Source organism: Oncorhynchus nerka, linkage group LG3, assembly GCF_034236695.1.
Source record: "Oncorhynchus nerka isolate Pitt River linkage group LG3, Oner_Uvic_2.0, whole genome shotgun sequence".
Lineage (NCBI taxonomy): Eukaryota > Metazoa > Chordata > Actinopteri > Salmoniformes > Salmonidae > Oncorhynchus > Oncorhynchus nerka.
This window is the reverse complement of record NC_088398.1, coordinates 54,396,109-54,417,177: the sequence shown is the minus strand read 5'-3', so window position 1 is coordinate 54,417,177 and position 21,069 is coordinate 54,396,109. Positions and strand designations below refer to the sequence as shown.

The 21,069-nt window shown below is 46.1% G+C and overlaps 1 protein-coding gene across 1 annotated transcript in view; it reads left to right on the top strand.

Moving 5' to 3' along the window:
* gli2a (GLI family zinc finger 2a) overlaps nucleotides 1-21,069 on the top strand; it is a 109,047-nt gene that overhangs the window by 67,959 nt on the left and 20,019 nt on the right. The window contains exons 4-5 of the mRNA XM_029637003.2: nucleotides 6,154-6,359; nucleotides 13,982-14,176. Coding sequence (XP_029492863.1) covers nucleotides 6,154-6,359; nucleotides 13,982-14,176 — 401 coding nt within the window. The remainder of the gene's footprint in view (nucleotides 1-6,153; nucleotides 6,360-13,981; nucleotides 14,177-21,069) is intronic.

The following is a 21,069-nucleotide window of genomic DNA, read 5'->3' as shown; positions in this document are numbered from 1 at the left end:
CATTCCTTTGTCTGCTGTACACAGAGTTCACTTGTTAAAGAATAGTATACCATCAAAGTTTGAGTCCAAATCCTCAGCATCCTGATGAAGAGTCCCAAAAACAACTAGGAGCTCACTGCAGCCCCATCCCCAGCCCCTGTGGGGTAACACAGCTTGCATCCCAAATGGCACCCGATCCCTTTTATAGTGCACTACTTTTGACCAGATCCCTATGGGCCCTTGTCAAAAGTAGTGCACTATATAAGGAATAGGGTGCCATTTGACACACAGACACAGTGATTTATCTCAATGGGAGTGGCTGCCCAGAAGTACAGACGAGAGTGTGTCACGTCGTAATTCATCTGCTGAGCCAGTAGGGAAAAACATGCCAGAGAGGCAAATACTAACTTGTTGGCGGTTCCAGACAGCCAGGCAAAGAAAGTAGAGAGAGAGAGAGATCCACCGAAACAGGATGCCTGAATTCACATAACCTTCAGTGTTGGGGAGGAGAGGTAAAGGCTGCTATCTGTCTGTCTGTTGGTCCAGAGAAAGGCTTCCTTAACGCCTTGTTCCACCACCCTGGAGTTGCCGTAAAGACTAAGGCTACTTAAAAAGAGGTGTTGAATACAGTAGGTCCAGGTGGCCCTAACCAGCCTATGTCCATTTACTGCCCTGCCCCACACCAAAAGGACCGCACAGAAACATCCCCCTCCCCTATCCTCTGTACTCCACATGCATACACACAGTTATGCACTTACTCATATGTTTTTGAAGCTCAAACAAGCAATCCCTTGTCCAAATGCACTTTTTCTCACACTAGGAATCCAACAATGGGATAGCAGAGAGTAGCTACGTAATCTGGTAATCATACAGTGAAGCAAACAACAATTACCTCAAGTAGAAATGTACTGTAGGTTGTGTGCCTTGTATTCACCCTCCACTTTCTACTCCTCCTACAATATACAGTGCATTCGGAAAGTATTCAGACCCCTTCACCTTTTCCCCATTTTCTTATGTTACAGCCTTATTTTGAAATGGATGAAATAACAAAAATGTACTCCTCAATCTATGCACAATACCCCATAATGACAAAACTGTTTTTAATTGTTTTTATTTTAGCAAATGTGTTAAAAATAAAAAAATACCTTATTTACATAAGTACTCAGACCCGTTATGTACTTTACTTTACATAAGTACTTTACCCTTTATATGAGACTTGAAATTGAGCTCAGGTGCGTCCTGTTTCCATTGATCATTCTTGAGATGTTTCTACAACTTGATTGGAGTCCACCTGTGGTAAATCCAATTGATTAGACATTATTTGGAAAGGCACATACCTGTCTATATAAGGTCCCACAATTGACAGTGCACGTCAGAGCAAAAACCAAGCCACGAGGTCGAAAGAATTGTCCGTAGAGCTCAGAGACAGGATTGTGTCGAGACACAGATCTGGGGAAGGGTACCAAAACATTTCTGCAGCATTGAAGGTCCCAAGAACACAGTGGCCTCCATCATTCTTAAATGGAATAAGTTTGGAATCAAGACTCTTCCTAGAGCTGGCCACACTGAGCAATCGGGGGGGAAGGCCCTCGATCAGGGAGCATTCCACAAATCAGACATTTATTATAGCGTGGTCAGACGGAAGCCACTCCTCAATAAAATGCACATGACAGCCCGCTTGGAGTTTGCTAAAAGGTACCATGAGAAACAAGATTCTCTGGTCTGATGAAACCTAGATTGAACTCTTTAGCCAGAATACCAAGCGTCATGTCTGGAGGAAACTAGGCACTGCTCATCCCTTGGCCAATACCTTCCCTACGGTGAAGCATGGTTGTGGCAGCATCATGCTGAGGGGATGTTTTTCAGCGGCAGGGACCAGGTGACTAGTTAGGATTGAGGGAAAGATGAATGGTGTAAAGTACAGAGATCCTTGATGAAAATATGCTCCAGAGTGCTCAGGACCTCAGACTGGAGCAAAGGTTCACCTTCCAACAGGACAACAACCCTAAGCACACAGCCAAGAAAACGCAGGAGTGGCTTCGAGACAAGTCTCTGAATGTCCTTTGGTGGCCCAGCCAGAGCCCGGACTTGAACCCGATCGAACATCTCTGGAGAGACCTGAAAATAGCTGTGCAGCGACGCCCCCCATCCAACCTGACAGAGCTTGAGAGGATCTGCAGAGAAGAATGGGAGAAACTCCCCAAATACAGGTGTGCCAAGCTTGTAGCATCATACCCAAGAAGACGCGAGGCTATAATTGCTGCCAAAGATGCTTCAACAAAGTACTGAGTAAAGGGTCTGAATACTTATGTAAATGTGATATTTCAGTTTTTTTTATACATTTGTAACATTCCTAATAATCTGTTTTGCTTTGTCATTATGTGGTATTGTGTAGATTGATGAGGGGGGGAAAAACATTTTAGAATAAGGCTGTAACATGGAAGAAGTGATTCTGAATGCCTTCTAAATGCACTGTACATCGCTACAGACAAAGATAAAGAGACTGTCTGTCTTCCACTCTCCCAATGACTTCATCATCTAAATAATAATAATACAAATAAAAATAAATGCCATTTAGCAGATGCTTTTATCCATAGCGACTTAAAACCAATTTATGCTTGATCTGAAAATGTGTTCGGAGGATCCGTATGGAGGGGGTGACACAATTGAGAAGCCTCCGGAGGCATGCAGAGGCCAAATCAAGCCCCGTGCCCAAATCGAGCTCTGTACTGCATCACCGTGCACCTCCCAAATTTTGTAACAATGTGGAGGGCTTCGTATAGCTGGTTGACAGTAGGTGGGGCCGGGAGGTCCTGTATAAACACAAACTCACTTTCTTGAAAACTTCCTTGGTAACAGCTCTGCAGTGCTACAGGAAGAGCGTGAAGTATGAATGCCCTGAATTCTGCAGAGGCCGTATCGCAGTAAATGCTGTATGGCCACTGCAGACATCAGATTGACCATGCAGGGCCTTTCACAGTCATGCTTTCATACATGTTATGTATGGGTGGTTCCGGAAATCAAACCCTCTATCCTGGCGTTGCAAGCGCCATGCCCTGCTAACTGAGCTACAAAGGACCACTTCAGTTTCATCAGTTTAGTCTGGTAGCCACCCATGGCGCTATGTATGATGGAATTCTCTTTAAATGACAGGTTCTGATGTAGAGACAGCCTGCTCTCACAGGCTTGTTTGTTCAGGATTGTTGCACCACATGCTCTGTCTGTGACTAAGACCTGTCTGTGGAGAAACAGTTCAAGTAACATCTTGTCAGAAAGAGGGCAGATTGACAAGACTTCAATAATAGTAGCTGTCAGAGAGGTCTCCTATTTGTTGTCTCCTGACAGGCCAATGTAGTACATTTCATTCATTATCAAAGACTCAAACACGCACGTGTGTGATTAATGGTGTTTGTTAACATGTTCTGTGTCATACTGTGACAGACAAAATAAGGTTTTGATGATGATTATGTGTGAAAACTGCAATGTGTTACTGCGGTATTTTGAAGCTCAAAGAACCCCATCGAAAAGGCATTCAGAAACACTTCACCATTGAAACAAAGTAATTCAAGGGATTTAAGAAATGTATATGTGTCAATTGTATGTCATTTCTCCATTTGAGCTCTGATCAAATAACTCATTTAAGTCTGGGAGGTAGGGCACGACCAATTCATTTTGCACCAGTCAGGTTAGTTGTTGGTCATTTTTGCACTTCAAGCTTGTTTAGATTCCATCTAGGAGGGGGCTCCCATAAGGGAGAGCATTCACAGCCTCCACAAACTAGCCAATTTCAATTTCACAGTTTCAATTAAGTATATTGACTTATATTCCAAATACTTGAAAGGAGTCCAATACCACTGTATGTATAAACACAACATTGGCCTCTTATCTGGCTTTAAATGTTTATTAAGAAATGGCACATTTGAAAATGTTCACTTGTGTACTCTGTGTTGATTCTCTGTGGCTGAGGTCGGGACCACAGGCGAGTCAGTCAACGTCCAAAATTGTACCATATTCCCTATTTAGTGCAATACTTTTGACCAGGGTCCATAGGGCTTTGGTCAAAAGTAGTGCACTATATAAGGAATAGGGTGCCATTTGGGATCGCAGCCTCAGCCCGCTCTAAAGGCTCTTTGGGGTCGTTACACCTCAGATCCCACCGGTGCCTCCAAATGACACTCCCCCCACAGCGCAGCGATAACCGGGAACACTGTGGCTAAACATGAAGGACGGTGACCAACCAGCACGGTCCGTAGTAAATTACTCAGACAGATAAGAGCACTCTGGTGCCAGTTTTACGAAACCTGGAGCATCGGTGAAGCTGAACGCTAATCTGTGAAACTTGCACAGGCCTCTAGACCTGTGCCGGGTGGAAGCTCCAAGGGGAGGGAATCAGCTTGTGTTTTTGTGTATGGAGCGTCTGTTTCTTCTCAGCTCCCCCAGAACAGAGACCTCCTTTATGGTCCGTCCATTGGAGGGGTTGACGGCAGAAAGTTGGCCATCAGACAAGGCTGGTTGTCTGTAGGCGTTTACTGGAAACGGAGGGAGCAGCAAGAGCTGGGTTGGGTGCAGGTTGGCTCCCATACAGAGAGGGGTATAAATGAGAGACTGAGGTGAACCCAGGCCTTGCCAAGAACGCTAACATCTCAGACCCACCTTTCAGACCCACAACCAGCCTCTGCCAGCTTCTCATCCCTATGGATTTCAGTGGGAGATCAGTATAACCAAATCCACAGATTTTACGGGAAGAAGCCATATCAGTATTTCAACTATTTTCTTTACCTCATGTACTCCTGGCACATATCAGCATTTACTACGGAAATGTGTGTTGTAAGTCTAAGGTCCAAGTAGTATCTATTATGAATTCTTATCATTATAACTAATGGATGTTAAAACATCTTTGTGTATACTAACTTATATCGGCTTCAAATACTTTTTTCTTCAAAGCAAGAGCATTTGAGTTGTTTTTGTGTGTTGCCTGCCTGCCCTGCAACTCATCAGTTGAGCAGACTGAAGTCTGGTACGCTGAGCCCCCAACCCCACCGTCCCCACTTTCTCCCATCCTCCCCCACCTCCTCATCCCACTCTCCCGAATCCACCCCCATGTCCCGCTCCACTTCATCAACCCTCTCTTCCCCCCTCCCCAATGGACAGCATACTGTGACTCATTACAGTGGTAACTTGGAGACTAATGAAGTGTGAGGTCGTGGTACTGGCCTGCTTTCTTTAAAAACGCCTCTGGACACATCTACTCCTTGGTTAAGAGAAGCAGCCTGTAGTATAGGAGAAGCCTGTAGGCCTGTATAGCAGCAGACAGAGAGTGGAGAGGTGAGGATGTAGTACTGGCCTGCTTTCTTTAAAACCTGACATCTTCTCCTCTTCACCTGTTTCCAGGTGCTGTACTGCCTGGCTCACCACACACAGAGGTTTCAATTAGACCCAACAACCATATTAACACAAGGAGTAGCATGCCCCTTCAAAGAACAAGCTTTGCCAAAAACAGTTAAAAGAACTGTGCCAGCGGCCAGCAGACAGCCGGCACGGTATTCAGTGTTCTATTCTGGCTTCAGGGAGTAGCTATCAAGAGTTACAGCAGCCTCTTGGCTGTGTTTCTACAAGCAGACCTGCTAGTTACCTGCCAACAGATGACACATTTATATCCCACTGACTGTGACCTGTGGGCTATATTATCAATGACTCAACTTTAGTCAGGGTATCTTGTTCTATTAATCTGGTAGCTTGAAGGTGGCCAACTAGACGCCTCAGTTTTTTACAGTTACATCCGGATGGATGTGCTGACTCGTAACAGGGCTAAGTACTAATATGAGAGACAACTTGGCTGTGCCCACCCAAACAGACACCCAAACAGTAGGCTTTTTCATAGGAGTGTAGTCTGAGACACTCAGTCTCAACTTGTTCAATGCTTCAGGCAGGAGCGGTTCACTAGGACAGATCAGGAACGCTAGTAGTGGATCTGGATTGACATGTACATGTTTTCAGGGACCGACCTGAATGGCAGACATACAGCACATGTAAACCACTAACATGTTCAATTCACTAAAATCCTATTGTACAAAACACTGATTTGCATTACTCTTTCAAGGTATTCATGCTTGTGCATGGTTGTCTCTTTCACTCTATTTCTGTTACTAACTCATTTTCCCTCGCTCTTTCCAGACATCATGGCCTAGCAGGCAGTCCGGTCATCTCAGACGGCATCTCTCTGATCCGTCTGTCCCCCCACGCAGCAGGGACGGGGGATTCCCCCTTCAGCCCCCCTCACTCTTACGTCCACCCCCAGATGGAGCACTACCTCCGCTCCATGCACAGCAGCCCCACCCTCTCCATGATCTCTGCTGCCCGCGGACTCAGCCCTGCAGAAGGTGAGACACACATATACAAACTACTGGCAGTTATAGGGAGCTTACTGTAACAGAGCATTAAAAGAAATACAAAATATTAAAAAGTGCATCATATTTTCTATGCCCATATCTGTCAGATTGTACATGATATACACTGCTCAAAAAAATTAAGGGAACACTTAAACAACACAATGTAACTCCAAGTCAATCACACTTCTGTGAAATCAAACTGTCCACTTAGGAAGCAACACTGATTGACAATAAATGTCACATGCTGTTGTGCAAATGGAATAGACAACATGTGGAAATTATAGGCAATTAGCAAGACACCCCCAATAAAGGAGTGCTTCCGCAGGTGGTGACCACAGACCACTTCTCAGTTCCTATGCTTCCTGGCTGATGTTTTGGTCACTTTTGAATGCTGGCGGTGCTTTCACTGTAGTGGTAGCATGAGACGGAGTCTACAACCCACACAAGTGGCTCAGGTAGTGCAGCTCATCCAGGATGGAACATCAATGCGAGCTGTGGCAAGAAGGTTTGCTGTGTCTGTCAGCGTAGTGTCCAGAGCATGGAGGCGCTACCAGGAGAAAGGCCAGTACACCAGGAGATGTGGAGGAGGCCGTAGGAGGGCAACAACCCAGCAGCAGGACCGCTACCTCAGCCTTTGTGCAAGGAGGAGCTGGAGGAGCACTGCCAGAGCCCTGCAAAATGACCTACAGCAGGCCACAAATGTGCATGTGTCTGCTCAAACGGTCAGAAACAGACTCCATGAGGGTGGTATGAGGGCCCGACGTCCACAGGTGGGGATTGTGCTTAGGACACCAAGATTGGCAAATTCGCCACTGGCGCCCTGTGCTCTTCACAGATGAAAGCAGGTTGACACTGAGCACATGTGACAGAGTCTGGAGACGCTGTGGAGAACGTTCTGCTGCCTGCAACATCCTCCAGCATGACCGGTTTGGCGGTGGGTCAGTCATGGTGTGTGTTGGCATTTCTTTCTGTGCTCGCCAGAGGTAGCCTGACTGTCATTAGGTACCGAGATGAGATCCTCAGACCCCTTGTGAGACCATATGCTGGTGTGGTTGGCCCTGGGTTCCTCCTAATGCAAGACAATGCTAGACCTCATGTGGCTGGAGTGTGTCAGCAGTTCCTGCAAGAGGAAGGCATCGATGCTATGGACTGGCCCGCCCATTCCCCAGACCTGAATCCAATTGAGCACATCTGGGACATCATGTCTCGCTCCATCCACCAACGCCACGTTGCACCACAGACTGTCCAGGAGTTGGCGGATGCTTTAGTCCAGGTCTGGGAGGAGATCCCTCAGGAGACCATCCACCACCTCATCAGGAGCATGCCCAGGCGTTGTAGGGAGGTCCTACAGGCACGTGGAGGCCACACACACTACTGAGCCTCATTTTGACTTGTTTTAAGGACATTACATCAAAGTTGGATCAGCCTGTAGTGTGGTTTTCCACTTTAATTTTGAGTGTGACTCCAAATCCAGACCTCCCTCAATTTGATTTCCATTGATAATTTTTGTGTGATTTTGTTGTCAGCACATTCAACTATGTAAAGAAAAAAGTATTTTAATAAGAATATTTCATTCATTCAGATCTAGGATGTGTTATTTTAGTGTTCCCTTTATTTTTTTGAGCGGTGTATATACAAATCCTAAAAATAAGACAGAAATATAGTTAGAAACTTGTTATGTAAGGGTGTGTGTTGATAGATTTACAGACATTCGGATCAGTTTTAAGGAGGTGACATGAGAGGATCAGGCTGTGTTTAAGGGAAATAAAGACTTAATGGATAGTTCTCACTATAAACACAGAGAGAGAATGTCTGGAACACATCTCCCAGAACAAACCTGGATATATGTGTTATGTTGTTTACACACCAGATTACCCACCATACTGTGAAAATTTGTCTAACACCTAATACACTCTGCTACATTAAAACTTTTTTCCTTTCATCCTCTCATGTAATGGGATGTGTATGGTTTATACAATGGGTGGGACGCTCATTGGTTAAAACCGCATTCCAACCGGTGTTTATTCCACAAGTTACCACCGGCTAAAGCTATGACGTTGAAATGCCTATTTACTCTGTGCCAGACAATTTATGAACTTGATCTCCACTGTAAAAAGCATCTAGACATTATCTCCCATTTCTTTTAGACTAGCAATTGGTTTTCAATAGCGGTAAAACTTGCTATCTTACCCTTTGATATTTGCAATATTATTTCAGTATTGAAATTCAATCTCCAACTGTCCCATAGTAATGAACGTGTTGGGAGTCAGAATGAGACAGACAGACAGACAGACAGGCAGGCAGCTTTTCTCAGCCAGTCGAAATCATGAATCAGCATCATTTTAGTGGATATTTACAAAGAAATGTCCATTTTAAAAACCGGTTAAAACAAAACGAAGTAAAAACAGGTCAAATGAAATGAAGTGCAGCTAGTTTGCAGTATTTCCAGCTTCAGTTTGAAGTGATTGTGTTAGCTGTGTTGTTGGCTAGTTCCTCTGAACAACAATGTCCTGACGACAGAGCACATGATCTATTCCAGGTGAAATAGTGTATCATTAGCTCATTATCATTGATGTATCCAAATAGATATCACTAGAAAACAGCTTAAACAAACGCAAACGCAGCTACTTTGTTGTTAGTCTGGCTGTGCTGTTTGACGTGACTGTAAAATATTCGTAGTTGGCTAGCTAGCAAGCAAGGGATAAGAACGTTGCCAGCCAGTATAGCAATAGAGCATTTAGAACAAAGTCAGGGATGCGTCCACAGATGCAGAACAAGAAGACTCAATGACTGGGTCACGTCACCGGCAACCAAACCAATAGAACGAACGACCAGCCGGCTTGGGTAGCAACCCTAGATTTGTGTCAGGACTATATTTTGTGGAAGGATTAAATAATATGATAATAATAGATTTAAATAAAGTTTTTAGTGAAAATACATACAGTTGAAGTCGGAAGTTTACATACACTTAGGTTGGAGTCATTAAAACTAGTTTTTCAACCACTCCACAAAATTCTTGTTAACAAACTATAGTTTTGGCAAGTCGGTTAGGACATCTATTTTGTGCATGACACAAGTAATTTTTCCAACAATTGTTTGCAGACAGATTATTTCACTTATAATTCACTGTATCACAATTCCAGTGGGTCAGAAGTTTACATACACTCATTTGACTGTGCCTTTAAACAGCTTGGAAAATTCCAGAAAATTATGTCATGGCTTTAGAAGCTTCTGATAGGCTAATTGACATCATTTGAGTCAATTGGAGGTGGACCTGTGGATGTATGTCAAGGTCTACCTTCAAACTCAATGCCTCTTTGCTTGCCATCATGGGAAAATCAAAAGAGATCATCTAAGACCTCAGAAGAAAAATGGTAGTCCTCCACAAGTCTGGTTCATCCTTGGGAGCAATTTCCAAACACCTGAAGGTACCACGCTCATCTGTACAAACAATAGTATGCAAGTATAAACACCATGGGACCACGCAGCCGTGGAAGGAGACGTGTTCTGTCTCCTAGAGATGAACGTACTTTGGTGTGAAAAGTGCAAATCAATCTCAGAACAACAGCAAAGGACCTTGTGAATATGCTGGAGGAAACAGGTACAAAAGTATCTATATCCACAGTAAAACGAGTCCTATATCAACATAACCTGAAAGATCGCTCAGCAAGGAAGAAGCCACTGTTCCAAAACCAACTTAAAAAAGCAAGACTACAGTTTGCAACACCATATGGGGACAAAGATCGTACTTTTTGGAGAAATGTCCTCTGGTCTGATGAAACAAAAATATAACTGTTTGGCCATAATGACAATTGTTATGTTTGGAGGAAAAAGGGGGAGGCTTGCAAGCCGAAGAACACCATCCCCAACCGCGAAGCACGGGGGTGGCAGCATCATGTTGTGGGAGTGCTTTGCTGCAGGAGAGACTAGTGCACTTCACAAAATAGATGGCATCATGATGGAGGAAAATTATGTGAATATATTGAAGCAACATCTCAAGACATCAGTCAGGAAGTTAAAGCTTGATCACAAATGGGTCTTCTAAATGGACAATGACCCGAAGCATACTTCCAAAGTTGTGGCAAAATGGCTTAAGGACAACAAAGTCAAGGTATTGGAGTCGCCATCACAAAGCCCTGACCTGAATCCTATAGAACATTTGTGGGCAGAACTGAAAAAGTGTGTGCGAGCAAGGAGGCCTACAAACCTGACTCAGTTACACCAGCTCTGTCAGGAGGAATGGGCTAAAATTCACCCAACTTATTGTGGGAAGCTTGTGGAAGTCTACCCAAAACATTTGACCCAAGTTTAACAATTTAAAGGCAATGCTAACAAATACTAATTGAGTGTATGTAAACTTCTGACCCACTGGGCATGTGATGAAAGAAACAAAAGCTTAAATAAATCATTCTCTCTACTATTATTCTGACATTTCACATTCTTAAAATAAAGTGGTGATCCTAACTGACCTAAGAAAGGGAATTTTTACTCAGATTAAATGTCAGGAATTGTGAAAAACTGAGTTTAAATGTATTTGGCTAAGGTGTATGTAAACTTCCAATTTAAACTGTAAATCATTAAATGTTGGTTACCCGTTGTATAAAAGTCACTTAAGTGTGTGTGTGTGTGTGTGTGTGTGTGTGTTTGCGTGAGCGTGCATGAATGTGTGAGTGTAAGAGAGCTAGAGAGAGAAAGAAAGAATATGTGTACACATGCTAGAATGTGTGTATACGTTTCTGAACAAATGTTTGGGTATCGGAAACCATGGAAATTAGCAAAGACTAACAAAGCACATTTCCCTCCCCAATATGGAGCTCATATGATGACAGGCCTGTCCTCACGACCCTGTTACAACAACAGGTTGAAGGGAGTAGAGAGAGCTGCCTGAGAGGCGACAAAGGCTGAGAGATAGAGCTGTCTTAGAGGCCCAATGATAAATCACTGAGTGTACTCCCCTGTTGACTTTAATGGCTTTGTGGCTTTTAGGAGAAGCAATGCGGAAGAGATTCTGTCACTGATAAAGTGGCAGCAGTGGCAAAGAAGTATGTCATAAAATGGAGGGCATTAAGCTTGAGTGAACATAAATAAAGTTGTGTAAGCTTGGAGCCTGTCGGAGAATACTGTAGATAATTCTAGAGATAGAATACCTGTAAAGTAGTTGTAGACAACTTGTTTTGAGTATAGTTTTAGAAACCTAATGCCTGGACACTACTGTTAATTGTCCCAGAGATTATTATTTTTCCTATGTTGTTGTGGAGTTATAAAATCAGTCCATTTTATCAGCATATCAACTTGGTCATATCAAGAAAAGGACAGATCTTCCAATTATAGGAAACATCCACACCCTTTATCGTCAATGTTGTCAATGTCTACTATATGTCTGATACAGCAGTGTAGGGTCACTCCAAACCATGTAAATGAGACAGAACGCAGAGCAAGGAGGCTCTGTCTGTTGAATTCCCTGGCTTTTTGACCTGGTTTCACCGGGACGACTACTGGTTTTATCCTCTACCCTCAACTACCATGCTTCAGTCCTTGTGTCTGACCTATCCACTACTCTCCACCATCCTCATTTAGTCTGTCCAGTCCACTACCCTCCACCATCCTCAGTCTGTCTGTCCAGTCCACTACCCTCCACCATCCTCAGTCTGTCTGTCCAGTCCACTACCCTCCACCATCCTCAGTCTGTCTGTCCAGTCCACTACCCTCCACCATCCTCAGTCTGTCTGTCCAGTCCACTACCCTCCACCATCCTCAGTCTGTCTGTCCAGTCCACTACCCTCCACCATCCTCAGTCTGTCTGTCCAGTCCACTACCCTCCACCATCCTCAGTCTGTCTGTCCAGTCCACTACCCTCCACCATCCTCAGTCTGTCTGTCCAGTCCACTACCCTCCACCATCCTCAGTCTGTCTGTCCAGTCCACTACCCTCCACCATCCTCAGTCTGTCTGTCCAGTCCACTACTCTCCACCATCCTCATTCGGTCTGTCCAGTCCACTACCCTCCACCATCCTCAGTCTGTCTGTCCAGTCCACTACCCTCCACCATCCTCAGTCTGTCTGTCCAGTCCACTACCCTCCACCATCCTCAGTCTGTCTGTCCAGTCCACTACCCTCCACCATCCTCAGTCTGTCTGTCCAGTCCATTCGGTCTGTCCAGTCCACTACCCTCCACCATCCTCAGTCTGTCTGTCCAGTCCACTACCCTCCACCATCCTCAGTCTGTCTGTCCAGTCCACTACCCTCCACCATCCTCAGTCTGTCTGTCCAGTCCACACAAGCAGCTACTGGAAGTGGTTATGTGATCCGGGCAGGCGAGGAGAAACTAAAGCTTCTCTGTGGGCCTCCTAGCCAGCACAAACAGACGCCTGTTCTTTTTTTACCACAGCCAGCCCTAATTAGTCCTGATAGGACCGGTTTGGTGTGGCCCATGGTTTAGGCACTGCAGAGGAAGGAGGCTCAAACCTCCACCCCTCCTTCCCCCCTCTCTCTCTTCTCCCCAGTTTATCTAACTAACAGTAGTCAGGGGTGGTTGGAGTAAAACATATATAACTTCAAATGACTAAAACCAAATGGAAACTGTGTAGAAATGATAATAGACCTACATTCATACAGTTTCTTGACTGTGTCCATCTTGCTAATAATCACCCAAATGAAAGCTAGACATTCAGGGAGCATCGGAAATTGTAAAAACTATGGATAGAGGACAATTTTTTGCACAATTTTATGGCGAGGAAATATAGCACATTTTCAGTGCAGCCCTCCGGACTTCTTTGATGACTGAATGCTCACCCCCAGGGTAAAATTGGTTTGACACCGCTACATTAGGCCCTTTAAGGGAGTTCAAACCTCCACCCTTCCATCCCTACTTTCTTCCACTCCTCCTTTCTCTATCTGTGGAGACGTTAGCCTCTGATATATCCACAGGGGCAAACGGAGAGCAGGAAACTAGGGGAGGCGGCCACAGTTATGGATATAGGCCTCAGTGGCTCGCTGCAAAAGGAAAGGAAACAAATCTACATCTCCCTCTTACAGCTTGTGACACTTTTAAATGTGGGTTTACAGGGGTGCAGGTGTTGACACGTTCTACATCAATATATCCGTAATGCTCAAGGGTTTCCCTTCTCTACCACTATGGGTGTGTGTGTGTGTGTGTGTGTGTGTGTGCGTGTGTGTGTGCGCACACGTGCGGGTAATCTGTCTCAATGAATTTATGTGCGAGACAGGAGAAGAGCAGGAATGTTCTATTCCCTCCTTCTTTCTCTTCTTCGTTTACACCCCGGGGTCATTCACACACCTCAGCAAACCTCAAAGACTTCACCTATCTTTTATCAAAAGCCTTTTGCCCTCCAGGCATCTTCTGTAGCATAGATCTTCAAACCTGTGAAGCAACGCACCATGTCTGTTCCCCTCTGTCTCTCCGTCGGTCAAATCTACTACTCACTGTTTTGGTCTGTGTCTCTCTGCATCCTCTCATTTCACCCCCCCCCCCCCCCCCGTCTCTCTCTCTGTCTGTTTCTGTGTCAGTCTTCCCTGTCCCCATGTCAGTTGTTCATTAGTTGACCTGTGACACATCTCTCACGTCTCACCCCTCTCTCCATCTCTGTCCGACAGTGACCCATGAGCACCTGAAGGAGCATGGTCTGTTCAGCCTGCCCCCTCCACCTCCAGGTGCCAACCCTACAGATTACTACCACCTCATGGCCAGTGGCAGGAGCACTTACGGAGACCTCATCATGCAGACCGGGGCGGCCGCAGCAGCAGCAGCCGCAGCAGCACACCTGCCCGACTACATCAGCCCTGTGGATGGTGAGTGACCCTGAAATCCTGAAACACACCTTCCTGGGTTGTACCCAAAATGACATCCGATTCCCTAGATCAGGGGTTGGCAACCCTGGTCCTTGAGTGCAACAGCCACTGCACTGCAGGATTCTTTCCCAGCCAGACACCACACCTGATTCTACCAATCACTCAACTTAATTGGCTAAATTCATTACCTGGTCTAAAGCAAAACATGAAGTGCCTCTACAGGGTTTCCTACCCCTGAACTACTTTTGACCTGACACAGCCCAGGTCACACTGACTATCATATGTGGGACTCTCCCACTTCACTGAGTGTACCAAGCATTAGGAACAACTTTGTAATATTGAGTTGCACCCCCCTCCCCCTCAGAACAGCCTCAATTTGTCAGGGCATGGACTCTACAAGGTGTCGAAAGAGTTCCACAGGTATGCTGGCCCATGTTGACTCCATTGCTTTCCACAGTTGTGTCAAGTTGACTGGATGCCCTTTGGGTGGTGGACCATTCTTGATACACACGGGAAACTGTTGAGTGTGAAAAACACAGCAGTGTTGCAGTTCTTGACACAAACTTGTGCGCCTGGCACCTACTACCAGACCCAGTTTAAAGGCACTTAAATCTGAATGGCAAACATAAACAATCCATGTCTCTATTGTCTCAATACTTACAAATCCTTCTTTAACCTGTTTTTGTCCCCTTCATCTACACGGATTGAAGTGGATTATCCGGGTCAATAAGGGATCACAGCTTTTACCTGGTCAGTTTATGTCATGGAAAGAGCAGGTGTTCTTAATGTTTTGTATACTCTGTGTACATTGTGAAGTACCCATATGCCACACTACTAAATACTAAGAGCCTCATCACCCTTTGTGCTTACCTCCAGGTATGTGGTGCTGTGCTTTTCATAGATGTCCTTTCTTCTTCTTGTGGCTTTCTGTGTGTAAGACTTCCCCACATCAAAGCAAGAGGAGCATTCCTTGACTTATAAAAACCCTCAGTCGTAGCAGGGGGTGTCTATAAACACAGAAAAGCCCATGACAGAAAGGCCCACCACTGTTCTCCCAACACAGGCCTCTAATTTACACAGCTAGTCACATAGTGTTTCAGGTGTGTTACTCTGTTATGAGTAACATCCTACAAATCCACAGTGGTAACCTTAAAAGGGCAACCATGTTGAGAGGGAGAGGAAAAGAGAGCGAGGGAGAGGAAAAGAGAGCGAGGGAGAGGAAAAGAGAGCGAGGGAGAGGAAAAGAGAGCGAGGGAGAGGAAAAGAGAGAGAGAGAGGAAAAGAGAGAGAGGGAGAGGAAGAAAGAGAGAGAGAGGAAAAGAGAGAGAGGGAGAGGAAGAAAGAGGAGAGAATGAGATAGAGAGAGAGTGAGTGTGTGAGAGATGAGACAGAGATGAGAGACAAATAGAGAAAGAGCGAGAGAGAGGTTTGGCAGTGGATGGACTATATTTCAGGCAGCAGCAGATGCCAGGGCTTCTGAATCTGTCTCTTCTCTGTTCCTCAGTCAGTGTTATGGCAGGTATACTGTAAATCTGTGGTCCCTGTTCTGCTTGTGCACTCTAACGGCAGGGATAGAGGATAGTGGCAGGCAGGGGAGATTTAGTGACAGTGTGACAGAAGAGACATGGTGAACAACCCTGCTTTTCACAGGAGAGGTCAGACATGCAGACAGTCCCAGGCCTAAGAACAGAGTGACAAGTAAGGCCTAATAATGCTGCTAGGACCTGGAGATTATATCAACTCAGGAACCTTCCAGTTAGCTGTATGAATGGGGAATACAGTGCTACAGAGTGGAAAGCTAAACTAAACTGTCCATGAAAGTAAGCCTTTCGATGCCTTTCGACCGTCAAACGCATACATTCTCTGCCTGCCTGGCACAGACTCCCGGTTAGGTATCCATATCACTTTTATCCGGTCTCAAACCACCCAAGGGAAAAGAGCGAGAACGAGCCATCTACCATCTAACGGTGTTTGCACCTCTTGTCACGCTCTCCGTCCACCCTGCGTGACGCTAAAGCACCAATCCTCATGTGCATGCTAGGAAAACCTTACCGCCATGATCCCTGCCAACGCAGGATCCACCTCGAAATGAACCGTTTAAATTACCCCTCAATCACTAAATCAAACATGAAGAGAGGGAGGAGGAGGAGGGGAGGGCATGCAGATTTGGGCATAGAGGTTGTTGTCTTCCTCCTTCACTACTCCGTCCCTCCATTCCTCCATCCATCCTCCCACTTCTCTCTCCCGGCGTGACCGCCACTGCTGCTGGCTTCCCACAGTTGTTTGGGGAGGCTGTTTGCTCAAACACCCACAGACACCGACTCACAACAGCACAGAACTGGGCCTTCACCTCCCCGCACCCCCCTCACCTCCACACCTTCCCCTGGCAGGTTTATTTGGTGTTCTCTACTTCTCAAACCTGGCTGGGTTTGATGTGGTCAGCATCCTGGGCACTCTCTGGCTTGAAGCTCTCCGTCAGTGCGGTTAGCGAGGCTAGCAGCTCCACAGACACACACAGGCTCTGTATTGACCTAGCCAGCCAGCTAATGGCTCAGAGTCTCAGTATACGGCCTGGCTGAATAAAGAACCTCATTTAATGGCAGAGAGGGCGATACATATGCATCGAGACCGCTACGTTTGTTTTGGAAGCCTAGCTCTGATAAAATAAAATAAATTCATATGCATATTTAAAAATCAATTTATGCTCTAATAAATTCATTGGACCTACCACAAGAGCTGAGTCCTCAGTGAACCCAAAGTTATAATATGGCTGGTTATTTTCCCTTCCCAATGATTCCTATTAGTACTGCAAACATGTGAGAGTGGGCTTAAAAAATAGTGCTGGTTAATAAAAGGGAGAAATGTGTTCATGGAAGATTCTGCAGACTAGCCCTAGTGCCGGGTGTACTTAAACGTTTTAAGAAAGTCAGGTGTTCTCATAGTTCCATAGGGCTAAATGTATGGATTTACTGTAAATTTTACCACTTGCCATTAAGCAGAGCTATAACCTGGGTCTTTTCTCAAGAACATAGCTAAATGACACCCTGATGCTGTCCAGTTTCCCAGAGCTAGCTGCTCAGGACAGACCATGTATCCCTGTCCCCATGCGTGGTACTGTATACAGTACGTTGACAATTGTATACAGTAATACAATTAATGAAACAGTCAATAATCTGATCATTAATCTGACTGTGCAAACCCATTCTCAGTTTTGGATCTTTTTGTTGAGGCCTTATGCTCCGCAGAGAGTGAAGGGGAGTAGGTAGCTAAGTAGTAATGCTTTCTCTAAGAACACATTATGGGCCCTGGTCAAAATTACTGCACTATACAGTATAGGGAATAGAGTGCCATCTGGGACGCACCCCAGTAGCTCTCTGCTCCTCTCCTCCGCCCACTGTGTGACTGATTGAGGCATATGGGTGCCATGTAGGCTACATGCAGTCTGCTCCGACAGGCCTACAAAACAAACACGGACAGATCATCCTGCCGTCCGTCAGTTGGTTGGTTAGCGTGGGCCGTGCTGAAATGCCAAGTGTGCCTCCGTGCCAGTGGCGTGCTCTGACGCGCTCATCCACTAAAACAACATAGACCAATTTCCCCCACGAATAGCAGACATAAATGTTTCCACCAGACCAGGCAGAGAGGCCAGTTGGGCCTTGTTCCCTAAAGCCCTTAGTAAATCTATTGCGTGTGGCGTGTGATGTTATGAGTGGTCTCACCCAGAGATCTCAGATAGATCGATGGATAGATGGAACAAATCGGTCTGGAAAATAATCTGTACAGCCCTCCTCTGAATTTTTTTAATACCGATGTGGCCCTTAAGACAAAATGATTAGCCACCCCTGCTCTAGCTGGATCAGCATTTTCACCCTTTTCAGTGTAAACTTAAATACTGTAAATCCTACAGATTACACTTCATCATGTCTTAATAGTAAGCTCACTGAGGAACGCGCCAAACAGGGCTGAACAAGGGGGGAGGGTTGTAGAGCACTAACAGCATAGGACTCTGCTGCCGGGAAAAGAAACTCAAAGGTCCCATGACAATAGCTGCTGCCAAAGTAAATGTCTGCCATGCAGTCAGAGGAAAAAGAGATCTTAGTGTTTGGGGAGGAGGAGGGAGGAAGGGACGGAGAATGAGGGGGGTCTTGTCCAGTCCCTGCGGACTACATACACAAACACTTACTGTATGAACACACATGAGCCCCCGGCAGAAGTGTGCACATACACAAAAACACACAGCTGGCTTTAGCAGGACACTGGGGGCTCATAGGGGAATCATCGCAGTGAGCTCCCTCTAATAAAATGTGCAGTGATGGTATTAGCGAGATTTACCAGGAAAAATAAACATTCCTCCCCACTCGGAGGAGAGCAGAGGGGATCGGGGGTGGCTGGACTTGGCTGGGGCTCTTGGCTGGCTGGTACCCAGGCTGCGGTGTTGTTTAGGGGGGAGATTGGGCCTCGCGCTGGGCCTCTCTCCCTCGCCTCGGAGGACCAACGCCTGACCCCTCATGCTTTACCTCAGTCTGGGGTCATCTGAAAGAGAGAGAGCTAGAGCAGTGTAGGTAGTGGATCCACTGTACAGCAACCCTACTAGAGAGAGAGACCGAGTGAAAGACAGACCAGAGAGAGAGAGACAGACCGACATAGCCAGAGAGCAGCGGAGGTAGTGAATCAACACTCCTAACTAAATGACCCAACAAAGCCAGGCCCTCCACAGGGCTCCACTGGCTCTCCTGATGGGAAAACAGAGCCCAGATAAAGAGACCCTACATCCCATTGTAATATCATTCTCTCAGGCTAACTACTAACTACAGGCCTCTAAAGCCTGTTGCACTGAACAAAGGGAGACTACCTTTGTGTGCTGTGTGTGGAACCTGTGCCAACTCTCATTCGGGGGGCTTTGGTTTGGGGGTTGTACTGGGAGGGATGGGGGGGGGGGGGGGGTAAAGGATTAAGGATTACTACCCTTCAATTACAGTATTCAGATTTTCCACAAAGCCATTTCCATCAAAACAGCAAGGCAGATGCTTAAAATAATCGCTCAGCCCCCTTTTAGTTTTTTTGTTAATGTGCACTCAAGTGCCTGTAATTATGAACCTATATATCAGTCCAGATCCCCCAATTATAGCCAACCCTCCCTGTGCTCCACTCTGCTCCCACAGAGACAGAGTTCTAGACCTAGAGAACAGGACATATCCCTCGGGCCAGCGCCACGCCACCTCCCTGCTGCCAGAACCTGGCATACCCCTAAATTAGAGCCCCGCCATTGATAAAGCACTCCATCACTGTGTGTGTTGCCTGAGTGACCTCAGGCAGAGCAGATACAACAATGACCTCACAGGGGTGCTTATTTTTGTCCTTTTACACACGTGTTTTTCAGCATATACCAACTCCCCCTGAGACACCCGCAGGGAGTGGGGTCACAGCCAGGGTCACCATTATACAGCTCCCCTGAAACAATTAGGGTTAAGTGCCTTGCTCAAGGGCACAGTGATAGATTGTTCACCCTGTCGGCTCCAGTATTCGAACCAGCAACCTTTCGGTTACTGGCCCAACGCTCCAACCTCAAGGCTACCTGCCGCCCTAATAAATTGCGGCTGTCTTCAGGCACTGTCTCTCTAACATGGGAGGCCAGTGGAGGAGTGTATCCTTGGTGTGCCAGGTCCAGGCTAGAAGAGCAAACGCTGCGCTCTCATGCACACACTGTTGACTAACACATTAACTAGGGACTCCTGAGTGGATAGAGAAAGTTGTACTGAATTGATTAGGGAGAACCTACAGTTTTTCTGGGGATGGGGATTTTGGGGTTGGAGGTATCGGGTATGAAAGGGGTTGATACAATATCTGAGGGTAGGGGTGTGGGATGGTGGGTTTAGGGGGTTATTACTATAGTATGTCTGGGGATATAGGGGTGGGTTTTTGGGGGGTGAATCAGTATTTTGTGAAGGGGTTGAGACCATGTCTGGGGCTAGGGATATGGAGGGTTTTGGGGGTTGGTATGAGGTTTAAGGCTTTCTTTTGGTAAGGGTGTCCAGGGGGTGAGGCAGGCACCAGTTTCGCCAGGCTGTGAGCCGTACCTTGCTTAGTTTCCTGCTTTATAAAGTGGCACATTAATAAGCAAGTCTCCCCTGAGGTTCAGTTCTGTTCTGTGGTGAGCAGAGATGAATAAGACCGCTGCACCACACACACAGACCCAGACACACACACAGACAAACACACGGCAGCTCCACAATGGGCCAGCCCATTCCCAGGCAAGAGAGAAAGAGCCATTACACTCGATGCAAATCTGAATCCACCCCTAGCCTTTCTAAAGAGTATAATATAAACCACTGTCGTATCCCACTCCTCTCCCCACTCCTCTCCCCACTCCTCTCCCCACCCCTCTCCCCACTCCACCCCCTCTCTCCTCCCCCTCTACTCCCCTGATAACCCCCCCCTCCTTACGCAATATGCCTAATGATACTTGACACATTTATTTTTTTAGCTTCATAGAAGAACATTCTTAGGGACCGAATGTTGTTTTTTCAGACATCTCTACAGCTGAGTTTTCATAGAGTCCCTCTGAAGTCCTGCAGCTCTCTAAGTAAGCACATAAGCCTTTTTGTTTTACAACTCAGCAACATAAGTCTTTTTCACACACACACCCACACACGTGCGCAGGCCCCGACACCTACCCACACACACACACCATGTATAAGACTACCGTTTTTACGGCCATAGGTATATAAGTATAGTGGTCTCTGGGTCCATATGGCCTGGAAGAAAGGATCACTAATTTACCCAATAAAGGGTCAGAGGATTGGCTGCAGGTTGACAGTGGTGTGTTTGATATGTTGGCAGGTGGTGGTGTGTGCGTCTGTCCGTGTGTTCTGGGGAGGTGTGATGGGAGCTAT